Raw genomic sequence first — 16,356 nt, 5'->3', positions numbered from 1 at the left:
ACGTCTTATTAATTACAACTGCACAGATTTTTTAGGCCTTGTCGCTCCTACAAATTTCGACAAATTTATCCATAACGGTCCAACCGATAAAAGTCCCTGACTTTTTGCGACCAATTTTAGCCAGTATTCCGTCCCTGACGGTGGCCCGATTGCTAATGCCCTAACCAAATTTATCGTAGCCAAAAAAGCGCAAATAGGAGACTCTAACTCCTAGCAATTTCAGAGGTTCCCAAGTTCTCTCCCGCTGTCGACGGTACTATCCCTACTGTCCTAGTAGGTCTAAGATCAGCGTCCTGTCTTAGCGCAAGCGTTACCAAGGAGAAAATGCGCTTCTTAAGGGTCCCAGACTCCTCGTCCTCAAGTAATTTTAGAATAATTTGAAACAACAATCTACACCCAAAACAGGATTAAGATTAAGGACAACCCTCAACAGTTTTGGAGATTCCCGAGTCCTCCTCGAATGTTGCCCGAAACTATCCCTAGTCATCGCTAGGTGAAGGATAAATTTCTCTATCCAGCAGGGGGCGTCACCTCCGAGAAAGTTCTTAAGGGTTGCATAACCAATGGGACTTGAACCCACACAATGACCAAATTCCCTATCATTCTAAAGTTCACTTCGCAGTCCAACTGCTTTAATTCTCTTTTCATTCCTTTATTCTCATTACTCAGTACTGTCACTTATACTTCCTTATCATTATCATTACTTCAACCTTCAACTTTTCACCAAAATCAAAGCAGACATCTACCAGTAATTTCAGTGAGTAGACTTTCAATTTACACAGCCCAATTTGACACACTTTGGTTCATAAGATCAACAGGTGGTGCCTACCTTTTGTTATATGCCGGCTTGTCACTCACTTTGACCACTGACCAATGCCTGAGCGCCTGACGCCCGGACCTTTCTCCGTCCTGTCTCACTTCCCCTCGGACGAAGCCCCCAAATGTTAAGGTTCAAAAATATAGGGAAGGAAACACAGGAGGAATGCAAGTAACCACACTGGTCCAAAGGGTAAAGACGATGATTTTAATGAAATGACACGCGTGGGAGAATGAGCGGACTCTGTAAGCAGACAGCCCCACAATCTCATCCTCCTAACATCAAAATACAGTTTTATATGCATCAGAGTATATTTAGTGACGCCCCCTCATTGCGTCATCACATACATCAGCTTCAAAACCACAAATGTTCTATTTGACAACTTAAGGCACAATTAAAAGTACACTGGCTTCCATCTTCTCCCGGTGGTTTCCGTAAGCCAGCTCAGCTCTCGCATCGTGCATCTACTGCTTCATCAGTCAACTTTCACTACACACCCTAACAGTGTGTGTGTATGTGTCTGTGCGTGCACACGCATGCGGCGCTGTGCATGCTGTGTACTGCATGACCTCTCACTATTTGTCTGTCTGTGCGTGCAGAGTTTGCATCTGCTTTTCTGAACCTTAGTTGACCTTAAACTGAACTTTCCCCTATCAGTGATTCCTCTAACTAAGTGTGCGGTGGTTACGTGTATGTCCGAACCAAGACTATATATGTGTACTCTACTGAATTAATGTTTTGATCAAAAGCCTCTACTAAAAGCTTAAATCAAAGATAAATGCATACTAACTCTTTGGCTCTTTGGCTTTCACTCGCTCTGCTTTCGGTTTCGCTTCTGCAAAAGCACACCGCTTCCTGTCAGCCTGCAACTCAGCTTCTCCCCACTGAAGACTATGTGTAAGAATATAAAACATTCAGAAACCTTTAACTTATAGATTCAACTGATCATAACTGAACCTGTAATAAACCTGTTAATATTTGATTATGATAACCCCTGTAATACAAATTATAACCTAATGTCAGCACTTCAATAAATGCTTGGATGAACTGATAATTAATGCAATGATAAAGATGATGGTTATGAACAGTAACCCTAAAATAATTCCTATAATTCTACAATATATATATGTATATATATATATATATATATATATATATACATATATGTATATATATATATATATATATTTATACACATGTTTACACACACACACGCACCTATATATGTGTGTAATACACACACACCATTTGCGCACAAACATTAGATGTTGCAATATTCACATGTCATTGGATGGTCACTTACGTAGGGTACAAAGGTGTGGTGCACCTCCAGCGCTTGCAGGAAGATGGCCCTGAACCTCGTTTTCATCATTCCTAACGCACGCTCTATGATGGGCGTGCCCTGGAATGGTGGCTGTTGAAGCGCTGGGCTCCTACACCTCGGACTGGCCTCTTGTAGGGTGTGATGAGGGGAGTGGACGTTGGAGGCATGGGTACCCCCATCTGCGAGGATGAAATGTCCTGGAGGAGGGTAGACCGACTGTCTGTACAGTGGGCTGTGGCGGAGCACCCTGGCATCGTGCACCGAACCAGGCCAGCCCACGTAGGTGTCGATTAAGCAGCCCTGATGGTCACAGACTGCCTGCAGGATGATAGAAGGAAACAGTTTCCTGTTTCTGTAGCACTGACCATCAAGGCCGCTTGGACACTTGATGCGGATGTGGCAGCCGTCGATTGCACCCACCGCTTTCAGGAAGGCTCTGTGACGTGCCAGCCCTGCAAACCCACGGGACACTGCCTCCAGGTCCTCTGGTGTCTTTGGGAGGTGGATGACCTGGTGGCGAATGGCCACCACTTCTTCAGTGACACGGTGGACAATGGTGTGGACAGTGGAACGAGGCATCCCAAACACTCTTGATACCAGCCTGTAGGATGCTCCACTTGCCAACCAGAATGTGAATACCAGGATCTCAATTGTGGCACCCCAACCATGGCGCCTATCCTGGTCCAGGAGATTTAGCAACACTGCCAAGGACTCCCTGCTTAGCCGAAAATCGGGCCTCGTGTCCTCCTGGTTGTAGAAAGAGGAAGAAGGGTCATCTTTCATCAAGTTTCATTAGATACTTTAAAAAGCAGACTACTGGAGTATCAGAGAGCTGTTTGGCTGCAAGAACCCTTTTTTAAATCAAATCTCATTTTCTTTTCAGTACTCTTAACTTTTAAATCTATGTAGTGCTATTTGTATTGTGCCCTTATCTGCACTTTGTGAAAGATGTATCCCATTTTTTAAAGAAACAATTTCTGTTATCAGGTATTTTCCCTCTAAAACTGTTCCAGATCCTGTTGTTTCTCCTGCTTGACCCTTTTTAACTGATATAGTTCAGCATATACGGCCTTCTTCTTACTCACTAGTCAGTATTCCACCACGTCTCCTCAAGGAGGTTTTTAATATTCTTGGGTTATGTATGGAGGAGCTAATTAACTCATCCCTGATGTCTGGCTGTGTCCCAGCTGCTTTCAAACATGCTGTCATACAGCCCCTCATCAAAAAGGGCAACTTGGGTGCCTCTGTTCTTTCTCAGTTCAGGCCCATTACTAAGCACCTTTTCTGTCAAAGGTTTTAGAGAAGGTAGTTTATACCCAACTTAAAGTCCTACTTGGATTTACCGGCATCTCTGAGAAGTTCCAGTCTGGTTTAAAAACATAGCACAGAAACAACCCTTCTGTCTCTAATGACCTGCTTTTAATTGTTGATGCTGGCAATTCTGCTGTCCTCGTGCTCTTGGACTCAGGGCATTTGATACAGTAGATCATGGTTTTCTTCTGTCATTCTTCTGAATTATGTGCAGGTATTAACGCTACAACCCTTAAATGGTTCCAATCATATCTGTTAGACAGGAGTTTCTCTGTCCATTTAGGAAAGTATTCATCATCTGCATCTCCACTTAGTTGTGGAGTACCTCAGAGTTCTCTGCTGGGGCCCATTCTCTTCTCTTTATATATGCTTCCCTTGGGGTCCATTCTTAAAAAGCACAAGATCTCCTTTCATTGCTTTGCAGAATATCCTGACTTTTTATGCAATCATAGTTTTATTTGCTTGTTTTATTTTACTTTAAATTTATATTGATTGTTAATTTAGTGATTGTTTGTATTTAGTGTATATTTTGTATAACTTGTAAAGCACTGTGGTCAATGGAAGTGTCATGGTCATGGTTCTTCTCTGGTCTTGGATCTCTCTCCCTATTCACTCCTCCCTGCCAGGGCGGCGTCTGGTTCCTAGTCCCTGCCTTGTTCTCCACACCCACTCATCACTTACCTGCTGCTCATCATCTGTGATCCTGCCAGTACTTAAGGCCGTGTTGGAGTGCTGTTCTTTGCTAGATCATTGTACTTACCTCCACCTTCCTGGACCCCTGCCTGTTTCCCGTGGACCCTGTTTGAATGAGTGAGTGAGTTTTCAGCGTGGGACTGGACTGAGTGTGTGTGAGTCACAGACGGTGTGAAGAGGCATGTGAAAGCATGACCCCTGCCCTGGACCTTTGCCCTGGAATCCCTGGAGCCCCTATCCATTTGTCACTGTGCATATGCATATATTCCACCTGGTGCTTTAAATAAACCTCCCTTTAATTGCACAGTTCTGAGTCCTGCATTTGAGTACTGCCTGATACGTGACAGGAAGTTGTTTAAAAACATACTATATAAATACACTTTGACTTGACTTGACATACAACGTGTTTGCCTTTTTATCTTTTTATCTGTGCAGTATCTATGTATTTGGACTGTGTCACATTTCTTCTTTTTTTAAAGTTTTAAAACTATATAAAGTTTGTTGCAAAATTTGTTTGGTTGCTCAGTTTTTGTTTTTCAAGGTCACTGACATGTTCCTTGGTTGTATTGCAATAAGAAGCATTGTAAGCATCAACCTCAACAGATAATCCTGAACTCTATTTTATGACTGTTTACTTGCTTGCTGTTAGGTAAATCAGTCCATGTAGCTTTAAATTGTTGTAGATGGTGATTTTTACACCTGCAGTAGTCTACAGCAAAGTATACACATGATCTAATAATTCAAGCATAACATCATACAGGAATTGACAGTAAGCAAGGTTTAAAGTGTCACATTTGCAAATTGCAAAAATTCAGAAATAGAAGCAGACTTCACATGTGTTTCATGTGCTTTAAATGTACTGACACACAAGCATGGCTGCTCACCTCATCATTCTTCTTGTCTTCGGTACGCTCAAAGGTCAGTTGTTTAAATATCTTATGTTTGAAGGGATAAGCAGCAGACAACAAATAAATGTATCTTTTCTTTCTTTTCTTTTCAGTTTTATTTGTCATATGCAAGTTAGCACAGGGTCAACATTGCAATGAAATGTATTTGACGAGCAGCAGACAGTAACTCAGCAGTGTAGTAAGTAAAAAGTAGTAATAGCAAAATGTTTATAAAATATAGTTATGTATGTATGCATGTATGTATGTATGCATGCATGCATGCATGCATGTATGCACACAATGTACACACTTGTGGAGAGAGAGAGAGAGAGAGAGAGAGAGAGAGAGAGAATGTACACACTTGTGAATAGATAAAGGAAATCTTAAATAGGAATGTAACCGTTGACATGTAATTGGGGGGGGGGGGGGCAAATGGGATATTGCACATGAGATAAAGTGGTAGGAGTGAGCAGCAGTACAAACTGAAATTTTGAGTGGCAGTTAGTACAGTATTGCACAGAGTAAGGTTTTTATTTGTTTGAATACTAATAAGAATGAAGTGACCAGTGCAGAGTGTACAATGTACTTGTGAAACTGTAGGACAGATTCTGAGTGCATCTGTGGAGTGTGTGTGTGATAGATGTGCTGAATGGCAGAAAGCCTCATGCCAGTGATGTGCTCTGCTCCTTTCACCACCCTCTGTAGTGATTTCCTGCTGCTGCCAGAGCAGCTTCTGTACCAAACTGTAATGCAGCTTGTCAGCAAGCTCTCGATTGCACACCTGTAGAAATTTGAGGTGATGTTAGTGTTCATGCCAAACTTCCTCAGCATCCTCAGGAAGTAGAGTCGCCGGCGAGCTTTCCTGATAGCAGTGTCTGTGTGAAGGGTCCAGGAGGAATCCTCGGTGATGTTGAGTCCAAGGAATTTGAAGTTGCTGACCCTTTCGACCTTGACACCATTGATGTGGATGGGCTGGTGTTCCCTGACTGGTCGTTTCCTGTAGTCCACTATCATTTCTCTAGTTTTGCTGATGTTGAGAGACAGGTTATTTTCCAGGCACCACTCGTACAGTGCCATCACCTCTTCTCTATAGGCCCTCTCATCGTTGTCTGTGATGAGGCCTATAATGGTTGTGTCATCCACAAACTTGATAATGGTGTTGGACTTATGTTTAGCAACGCAGTCGTGCGTAAACAGGGAATAAAGAAGGAGGCTAAGCACACAACCCTGTGGCACTCCACCCTTATCCATCTGAGGACCATGGCCTTATATTTGGATGTGCTGATTCTCATTCCCACCACTTCACACTCGGCTGCCAACTGTTCCAGTGTGAGCTGGAGGCCATCACCGAATGAAGGCAACAGAACCACATCATCCGTGAAAAGCAGAGATAAGATTCTGAGACCACTGAAGTGAAAGCCTTCCACCACTTGGCTGCGCCTAGAAATTCTGGCAATAAAAATGACAAACAGAATCAGTGACACAGCCCATCACCCACCAGGAACAAGTCTTACTTATTGCCGGCTATGCGGACCAAACTCTTGCAACGGTTGCATAAGGATCAAATGGCCCGTAGCAATGGGTTAAACACCCTACAGCTGCAATCACAGCATTTACAGATGGCAAAAGATGTACCCTTAGGCCCCCTCCTGATCCGTATGCATAGGTTTATGTTACACATCGGCTTTTAGATGTCCCCCATTACTGATGGAAGTCTCACAGTGTAAGAAGGCTAACCTGCCACTTTTCATATCCTCCCTGGTGAATTTGATGTGTCGGTCCACCGAGTTAATGTGATCTATTCAATTCAATTCAATTCAATTTTATTTATATAGCGCCAAATCACAACAAAAGTCGCCTCAAGGCGCTTTATATTGTACAATAGATCGCACAATAATAAATACAGAGAAAACCCCAACAATCATATCATATGACCCCCTATGAGCAAGCACTTTGGCGACAGTGGGAAGGAAAACTCCCTTTTAACAGGAAGAAACCTCCGGCAGAACCAGGCTCAGGGAGGGGCGGCCATCTGCTGCGACCGGTTGGGGTGAAGAAGGAAAACAGGATGAAAGACATGCTGTGGAAGAGAGACAGAGATTAATAACAGATATGATTCGATGCAGAGAGGTCTATTAACACATAGTGAGTGGCTGGAAAGGAAAAACTCAATGCATCATGGGAATCCCCGGCAGCCTACGTCTATTGCAGCATAACTAAGGGAGGATTCAGGGTCACCTGGTCCAGCCCTAACTATATGCTTTAGCAAAAAGGAAAGTTTTAAGCCTAATCTTGAAAGTAGAGATAGTGTCTGTGACATGTGGTACGTCCTGAGATTCGATTTTCACCCAGGTGTCATCCACATACCTGAACCAATGACTTGGTGGTGTTCCAGGGTAAGATAGCAAAGCCCTCTTTTCCACTTCTTCCATGTACAAGTTCTTTCATGTAAACCTATGCATACGGATCAGTATTTAAGGTTTGACTCTCATGATTCACTGGAGCATAAACTGGGTGTCATCAAGACGCTGCAAGACAGAGCGAACACCATCCCCACAGACACAGCGGCCAGGGAAGCAGAAGAACATCACATCAAGAAGGCCCTGAGTAAATGTGGTTATCCCAGCTGGACTTTTGTCAAAGCTGGGAAGGCACCTAAAGGAAGCTCCAGCCGATCCAGGAGAGAAGGACAACTGCTGCCTAAGCAAAAACCCGTAGTGATCCCGTATGTGTCAGAAGTATCGGAACAGCTGAGGCGCATTTTTTCGAAACACCGCGTCTCTGTGGCTTTTATATAGCACTTTTTTACTCTCCCAGATTACTCAATGTGCTCTATACAACATGCCACATTCACCCAATCACACACTTTCTCTTAACTGAGTGCTTCCTAACTACATTCATACACATTCACAGTCTTGATATGTAGACTGGAGGAGCCAGGGATCAAACCACTAACCTTCAGTTCAGTAGGTGACCTGCTCTACCTCCTGAGCTACAGCCACCCTCTCTGTGGCTTTTAAACCCCAAAACACGCTGCGCCAGAAATTGGTCCACCCCAAGGATCGGGTCCTCCGACACAAACAGAGTAATATAGTGTACGCTATTAAGTGCCAGGAGGATTGCCAGGATTTATACATTGGGGAAACCAAACAACCTCTGGCAAAGCGGAGGGCACAACACAGAAGAGCCACCTTGTCAGGCCAGGACTCTGCAGTTTATTTACACCTACAGGCCAGTGGACACTCTTTCAAGGAGGAGGATGTACACACCCTGGACAGGGAGGAACGCTGGTTTGAGTGCAGAGTCAAGGAGGCCATTTACGTGAAAAGGGAAAGACCATCTCTGAATCGAGGAGGGGACCTAAGGGTACATGTTTCACCATCTTACAATGCTGTGATTGCAGCCATTCCCCAACTCTCTGTGAATGGTACTCATGGACATTGATCAGTGGTCTTTGATCAATGAGCTTTGATCAGTGGTTGTTGATCAATGGTCATGAGAATTTGTATATTAATGATCAAGGAAATGAACTCCCAGCCCATTGTTCCTTCAGTGGGCTGGTTTCAGTCATTATGCAAATGTACTGTTTACAAGGTTAGGGAAACCTGCAGTCAGCTGAGACTGAAGAAGTCACTTGGATGAGTGACAAAACATTTCTCCCACTGAAAATGCTACTTCCAGATGAACAGAATCAACTTTTGGGGATTTACTTACCTGGATGATTGAGCATGTATCAAGACGTCAGTGGTATTAGGTTCATCTAACCTGATTAATTGTTATTTGAATATTGTAGATAATTATAGTTTTCTATTTCAGAGTGTGTTGGATTATAGTAAGATTAGTATAACTGACTATAAAAGTTTTACATATGTTATTAATATCATGTGGGTTTTGAAATATATCATGTAAAGGGTTAAATATTGATTGTTCTTTTATAGGGATGGGTACCGGTGTTCTAACATAAACGGTAGTAACCAGCCCGAAAAGCAGCGCACATTTCGGTGCTTTCTTTCAGTGCTTTTTTTTCCTGACATGTCATACATTTTACCTTTCCAAGCGTAGTAGGCGGGGCCAGGTACGTACGTTCTTTTAGAGCAGAGCTACGGATTAAAAATGCCCAAAGCGAAGCGGTCAAAGTCTGGCTGTACTTCACAGCAAAAGATGCAAACTCAGCAGCCTGCAACAAGTGCTTTAAGCTAATACTGTGATACTGTGCAAAGGAGGTAACTCCTCGAATCTGATGAAACACCTGACGACGCATAGCGTTTTTTTTTAAAGCCGAGAAATGCGCCGTATTTGATAGCTTGCTGCAAGACCTCATGTCACACAGTGGAAAATTGTGTTTTCATATTTTGTTTTGAATCAGACTGTGTATTGCTACATAGTGATTTTATTTGCATGTTTTATTGCTATAGTGCTCTTGCATGATTGTTTATTGATATTTTTATTGCATGATTTTATCCCCATATTTATACTGTTTCGTGTCGCTGTATAGTATTCTTTTTTATTCCACTGTGGATTGGACAGATAATCGCGTGCACCTGTGAGGTGGAGGCGTGCCCCCTTGGTGGCCTATTGGCCGCCAAACTGACTTAAGGGAGATAGTGAGCGCAAAGACAGGAGAAGAGACACACGGAAAGCGAAGAGCAGGAAACCGAACGTGTGCAGACGAGCGCATGTATAGAAGGACCGGCCTGCCTGTGCAGCATCACGAGACTTCCGGCGATTCAGTTCTGACGGACAGAATAGCAACAGTGGGAGGCGACGCGTGAAATCCACAGTAGGGCAGAGGGGACGCCTCTGCCTGCATCCGTGAGTATCGCTTTCCCACTGTTGGGCGCTAGGCGTGGTTTTGCCGGGGAAGGGTAACAGTGGCTGTGCCGACTACGTTGCTGGCCCGTGTTTGTTGTTTTAGGGCCGGGCTACGAGGGAAGCCGTGTGCGGGTGCGGAGAGTGGCTGGACTGCACGGTCACGCGCCGCCAGGTGGGGATAGGAGCCTCCTCCCTGGCCTTCTGCTGGCGATATTTTCCCATCCCGGAAGAGGAGCTCCCCTTCTGTCTCTTTCAGCTAAGGAACATTTGCCCGAGTGTGTGTGGTTGGACACTGGGAATAGAGGACTCTGGGGGGGACGTTTTATCGTATAAAAAGGACATTTATTTAGTTTTGATTTTTTTAATTGTATTTTAATCTCTGCCGGCAGGGCTTTTTAGCGGGTTGGGAACATTTATTTTTTATTGTATAGTGGGGATTTTAACTTCTACTTGTGATTCTGGCTGTTTTTCTAAAAAATAAATGGTGTGTTTAAAGCCGGCCCAGTGTCCGTACTCCGAGCGCTGATTCACTCTCTCCCCTTATGCTTGTATGTATATAGACGTGGTGGCGAAGATTTAGGTCACCAGTTTAGCGGCTACACTCACACCGGCACATCTACTGCGGGTGTGGTGCCTGTTATCGACCCGGAGTTAGCAACATCCCCCAAAAATCCGAAGAGTAGAGTCCTGGCCCCTAGCCCTGTCAGTGTAGCAGAAATGATGACGGATGATGATGGCAGCAGCAGCCGTTCTTCTCTGCGTGAGTAGCTTCATGTTGTTCGTGTGTAATTTACGTTGAGTACGCTAACCACGTTATTACAATAATGCATGTAAGGTGAACTAGCAAACACCGTCGTAGTTACATGTGGCTGTCTTCTTGTTTGATGGCAGATACTCCCTTCACCCTGGCCAAAAAGGCTAAAATGACCAAAGAAAAAGTGGAAAACAGCTAAACATGAGAGGTTTTTGGACAAAGTTTGTTTTTTCCATTGATTAAGCACTGCTTCCAGCCAAGAGTGATACCATAAATCCCCTATAGCTGCAGAAAAGGCTAACATTGTTATCTTTTTACAAAAAAAACAGCTGAACATGAGAGGTTTTTGGACCAATTTTGTGTTTTCCATTATTTAAGCACCGGTTTGAGCACCGTTTAAGCACCGGCACCGTTTCAAAAGTACCGGTTTGGTACTGGTATCGGATAAAACCTAAACGATACCCATCCCTATTCTTTTATTTATATTGCTTTTGATTTGATTTGTTTTATTTAATTATTTTATTACTTTTTATTACTGTATTCAAAGTTTTTATATTTGAGCTGCTGGATTAAAAACTGTACAAACAACTTGGTTCTGGAAGAAGTTTTCTATTGTGCTTGAATATTTTGTGTGTGTGTGTGTGTGTGTGTGTGTGTGTGTGTGTGTGTTGTGCACATTTTTATTTGTCTCATAAAGAGTTTATATTTAAAACACTCTCCATACTCTGGCACAGCATTTCACAGCTTTGAATTGGTGCATCACTTTAAAGGATGTTTTTAACCTCTCCATGAACTGACAGCTTCCTGTTCTGATGTCTGAGTTTGTTTTTGAAATGTGGAAGTGAAGATAGATGACTCACTGTTCTTTAGTGTGTGCTTGTTTAAAAAGTATGCAGACAATATGACAGTGTGAGCGATCATTTGTAAGAACGCAGCAAGCGTTTATTAAGATTAATCTGCCCTTATGGTCAGTACTTTATTCACATTGATTAAATAAACAAACTGATGCCAAAGCAACTTTAAAAACATAATTCTGGACTGTAAAGCAAAATAAGGAAACTTTAAGTGCTCCTGACTCCTGCTAGAATGATTTCTGTAGCCCTAAATCATGCACAGTTTAAAAAAGAAGCTTTTTGCACCCCGTCCTTGCAGATTTGTGAACCTGCAGGAGACAAATGCTCACACAAACTTGCTTCCTGTGTGGAAAAAAAAAACTGTTAGCAGAGAGGTAGAAATCAAACTGACCCTATAAGAAAACCTGCGTTTGCATTGAAAATATATAAAGTATATACTGGATTTTGGCGCTACTGAAAATTTGACAGTGCAGGACGATCGTTACTAGTGGGTTATACAAATACGGATAGATGTGGGAATTTGTTTTCACCTATCTGTCACACAAAGGTAAGAGCTTATAAATACTGTGGTGATGATGGGAGAGCCCGTTTTGCACTGAGCTAACTGCTTTATCCTTGTCAGATTTGATGGTACTGTTAAAACCTGGGGGGCAGCAATAGAGAAGTACTCAATAAAAAGAAAAGGAAGAGTAAAAAAGGAGAGACACTTCGTGGTACTGGTGGGTGGGAGGTTGCAAATTTCAGATTGCTCACTAATGGCTAGGTTAAATTATATATAAATTTTATATAACTTAACTATTAATGTTATTTTGAACTTTACCTCGATTTCAAATAAAGATTTTGTGTATTAAAGTATTTGACTGTTGGTTTTTATTGGCCTCTGCACCGTACCAGATATTTTTAACAAAGGTGGTGGCAGTGTTTATTGTTTAAGACATTTTAATCTGTCACGGTAGAAAAACCACACGACCACCATTATATTTCACAGTAACTCTGGAGAAATCATTTGTGCAGCTATACAGTAATTGTATGACAGTATTGTCATTCCTAATTGTCATCTCTGTTTCTGTTCTCCAACAGGGTGAAGGTATATAAGTCACTTACAACACATTAGGTAATCACCGCTAAAGTATATTACAACAAATAATTTTCATTTCAATTTTATTTTCATTTTATGTTTGTCAGTTAGTGCTGTAGTGTGTTGTCTGCTGTCATCAACCTGTTGTGTAATAACATATCTTCTTCTTTTTAATGACAACAAACTTTATGCTTGTGACATTGAAGAAAAGTTTGTTGCGTACTTTGCTTTTGCTTTCACTGATGTGTTCACTGGTTTTAATGTAATAAAGATGAGCATCAACATCAATGGATGATTCTGACCTCTATTTTCAGGATGTTCATTAAAACTGTTTTCATAAATATTTTTTTGACTTTAATTTACTTTAGTGTCAGTACTATTATATGTTAAGGGGGTACATATTTCTCATTCACTTGTGTTACTGTTAAATGAAAAAGCAATGTGGCTTTTAAAAATACGCCAGTGATGTAATAGATTAAAAATATAACATCACACAGTAGGAGGAACTAACAGGGAGGCAGGGTTGAAGTGCTGTATTTGCATGTTGCATACACTCATAGAAAGAACCAGAGTTGACAGTAGCTCATATGTTTGAAGTCTACTCACTCACAGGCATGGCTGCTCATCTCATCATTCTTCTTCTCTTCAGTGTGCTCAAAGGTTGGTCACAGGTCACCTCATGTTGCAAAGGCTAATGTCAGCAGATGATCAAATTAATGACTGTTAATAATTTTTGTAGTATGCAGTTTTATACTTATTTTATACTACAATACTGTAATGTGTCTACATGGACAAAAGAAAAGACTTGAATAATGTTTTAAATAAACATAACCATTAAAATACTTTGTTCTTCTTGCAGGAGTTCACAGCATAACTACAGTCAGTAAAGTATCAGTGAAAGCTGGACAATCTATCTCCATCCCATGTCTCTATGAGTCCCAATACAAAAACCATGTGAAGTACTTGTGTGAAGGATATTATTGGAGGAACTGCAACGATGCAGTAAAAACAAACAAACCAGACGCTTTAGGAAAATATTTAATCTCTGATGACAAAAAACTGAACATTTTCACTGTGACTATAAACCAGCTGACATATGAAAACACTGATTACTGGTGTGTGGTGGAGATTAATAACGGACCGGATGATGGACAGTATTTTCAGCTGTCAGTTTCCAGTGGTACGTGACCATCGTTGTAAACATTTAAAGTGTTTGTCATTAAAAGTTAATAAAAAAAAGACATTAAATCTGAATTGCCAGTGATTTAAAAATCTGATTTTTTTTTATCCTTTTTTCCACTAATTACGTTATTTATTTTTTTAATTTATTCATTTTTTTTTGTCCTTGAAGGTACCCCCAGTCTCTATGTGGATCATCAGAGGATTACAGGATATATTGGAGAAAGCATAACTATTAGATGTCACCACAGTAACTCTGGAGAAATTAAGTGGTGCAGGCTGGGCAGGAACTGTGTGACAGGATCATCTGGATCCATAGATGGAACAACAGTGACCGCTCACATGAGAGACCCAAATGTTTTCACAGTGACCATGAGTGGACTAAAGTCAGAGGACAGTGGCTGGTATTGGTGTGCTAAAGGGGACATTCAGATACCAGTATATTTAAAACTGATCACTAGTGAGTACTGCAAGATATCAAATAAAATCCATGTATATGAATTATTTCTCTTTCTACATTTTACTACTGTAACAGATATTAGGATGATAATTGTTACAGTACTCTAGTGATGACTGTTCTTTATTTTAAATTATAGCCACTACCCCTACTACTAGTACTACTACTAGTACTATCTCTACTACTATTCATACTGTTGCTAAAAATGGAACAATGGAACAAGGGAAAAATTCTACAGTAGGAGAAAATAAACAACACAGGTCAGATATTTTGTATATTTATTTGCAGTATTCAGAGGTAACATATTTCTTTAAAAAAAAAGTATAAACATTTTTTACATTAAAAATTAAACTAAACTAAATCATATTTTCAATCTTCATGTTGCAGAGCTTCATTTGACCCAAGGATCCTCATCATCCCTCTGAGTGTGTTGATCTGGATTGTAATTGTTGTGTTGTTCATCTGGTTTATACTGAGACACAGTAAGTATTACTGAACTTGAATTTATATCCATCACAATTGTTTTCTCCAAAATCTTTCAAATTAAATTATTACACATTGTTACACAGTGTCAGTAACAGCAGTTTTATTTTTCTAGAGCAGAGGAAAGCAGACTCATCAGTCACACCAGTGTTAAGTTATGCTGATCTACTTCCTTGTGGGTGTGGTACACAGTACTGAAAGAATAGGTGAAGAAAATAGTACACTACAAAATACTCAGTACACAGTACAAAATTTTCCAATGACAGTTTGGCAGGTGTTTGAATTGTGTTTTGTTTTTCAATGCAGGCTGAAGAGGAAATAATATACTCTGATGTTAGACCCAAGAAAAGAAGTTTAGCCAAGGTACCTCTAACCTTTATCAATCTGGTATTTTCTCAACACTGACACCATGCACTTAATAATGATCCTATGGGGCACTCAGTGAGTGTAAATGCATTGTATTATTTTGATTCTACACAGGTGGACAAGGAAGTAACATACTCTGAAGTTAGACTCAACGAAAAAAGGAAGGTAAGTTAACCAAGGTAACAAACTACAGTGCTATCAAGAAATTCAGTTTATAATACCGGTCACATGAAAGTATACTGTATGTGTGACTGATTTGAGTATTAGAAGGTGGATTTAATATGTGTGTCTGATAAAATGAATCTTCATACAGTAAACTGGTGTGTATTTTATATAACTTGTAAAATGCAACCACAGCTACGAAGACATTAACCCATGATTCACAAAGCTGTATTTTGATTCGTGTCTGATAAATCAAACATTTACTCCTTGTAGTTCATTTAAGTACTGCTATTTTCTTGACACCCTACACTCTGAAAAGTATGAGTACTAGAGCAATAGAAAACTATACCTCCAGTGTTGGGCAGGTGGGTAAAAATCACCTGAGGTAATGCTAAAATACTACAACTATGCATATATATGTAAGAATATACGTAGACTTTAATCTAAGATTTTTTCTTAAAGCACAGCAGAAGTGTAAAGTGCTCAGTCTCTATTTTTGCTCCTGCCCAGAGCTCATTTGCTGAAAGTGAAACGGAAATCTTGTACAGTTCTGTTGTTAGGAAACAACGCATGAAAAGGGTAAATATTACAAGACCTGAACCCAACCACACACTGTATCTCACCTCCTTTATTTCCTTCATTTTAAATCATTCTGTTTGTTATCCCAGTGTCATGCTTTCCTTTTAATTCGATCACATTTTTATTTGCTTTTTCTAATTTCCCAACAAATGTTCATAAGATTTGTTTCTGTTCTCCAACAGGGTGACGGAAAAGACACAGGAGTTACATTAGAGCACATTAGCTAGAATTTAAAAGATTAAATATTCAAACATTTGCAATTTTACTGGAGTCTTGTGGTGCAATGTCTTATCTGCTGCCATCAGCTTGTTATTAGTAAATCTTTTCTTCTTCTTGCTAACATTTTTCCTGCGTAGCTGTAAAAAGAAGCATTGACCTGTTTGTTTGCTCATTTTCAAGAACATCAATGTGATTCTTGGTTCTTGTATTGTAAGCATCAACAATAATGTTTAATCTTGACCTTTCAATCTATATTAAACATTTTTGTTTTGTGCTATAATCTGTTGTGTTATTTGTTCTATTATATATTATATAAATTTATTTTTTGTGACTATAGTTTAAAGAAAAAGTGCCTGTCAATAGAAAAGCTCTATGAGCAAC

The 16,356-nt window shown here is 40.6% G+C and overlaps 1 protein-coding gene across 1 annotated transcript; it reads left to right on the top strand.

Annotated features, from left to right (window-relative positions):
• The first annotated feature begins 13,137 nt into the window (after window positions 1-13,137).
• Window positions 13,138-16,021, top strand: LOC116319176 (polymeric immunoglobulin receptor-like). Its single transcript, XM_039621374.1, has 10 exons — window positions 13,138-13,190; window positions 13,390-13,710; window positions 13,882-14,169; window positions 14,306-14,426; window positions 14,554-14,648; window positions 14,765-14,855; window positions 14,956-15,012; window positions 15,130-15,180; window positions 15,688-15,756; window positions 15,939-16,021. Exons 1-6 carry the CDS (start codon window positions 13,145-13,147, stop codon window positions 14,845-14,847), a joined length of 954 nt encoding a protein of 317 aa, XP_039477308.1. The 5' UTR covers window positions 13,138-13,144; the 3' UTR covers window positions 14,848-14,855; window positions 14,956-15,012; window positions 15,130-15,180; window positions 15,688-15,756; window positions 15,939-16,021.
• Window positions 16,022-16,356: the final 335 nt, after the last annotated feature.

The sequence above is a fragment of the Oreochromis aureus genome, linkage group 13 (assembly GCF_013358895.1).
Source record: "Oreochromis aureus strain Israel breed Guangdong linkage group 13, ZZ_aureus, whole genome shotgun sequence".
NCBI lineage: Eukaryota > Metazoa > Chordata > Actinopteri > Cichliformes > Cichlidae > Oreochromis > Oreochromis aureus.
This window is presented reverse-complemented; position numbering and strand designations above follow the sequence as displayed.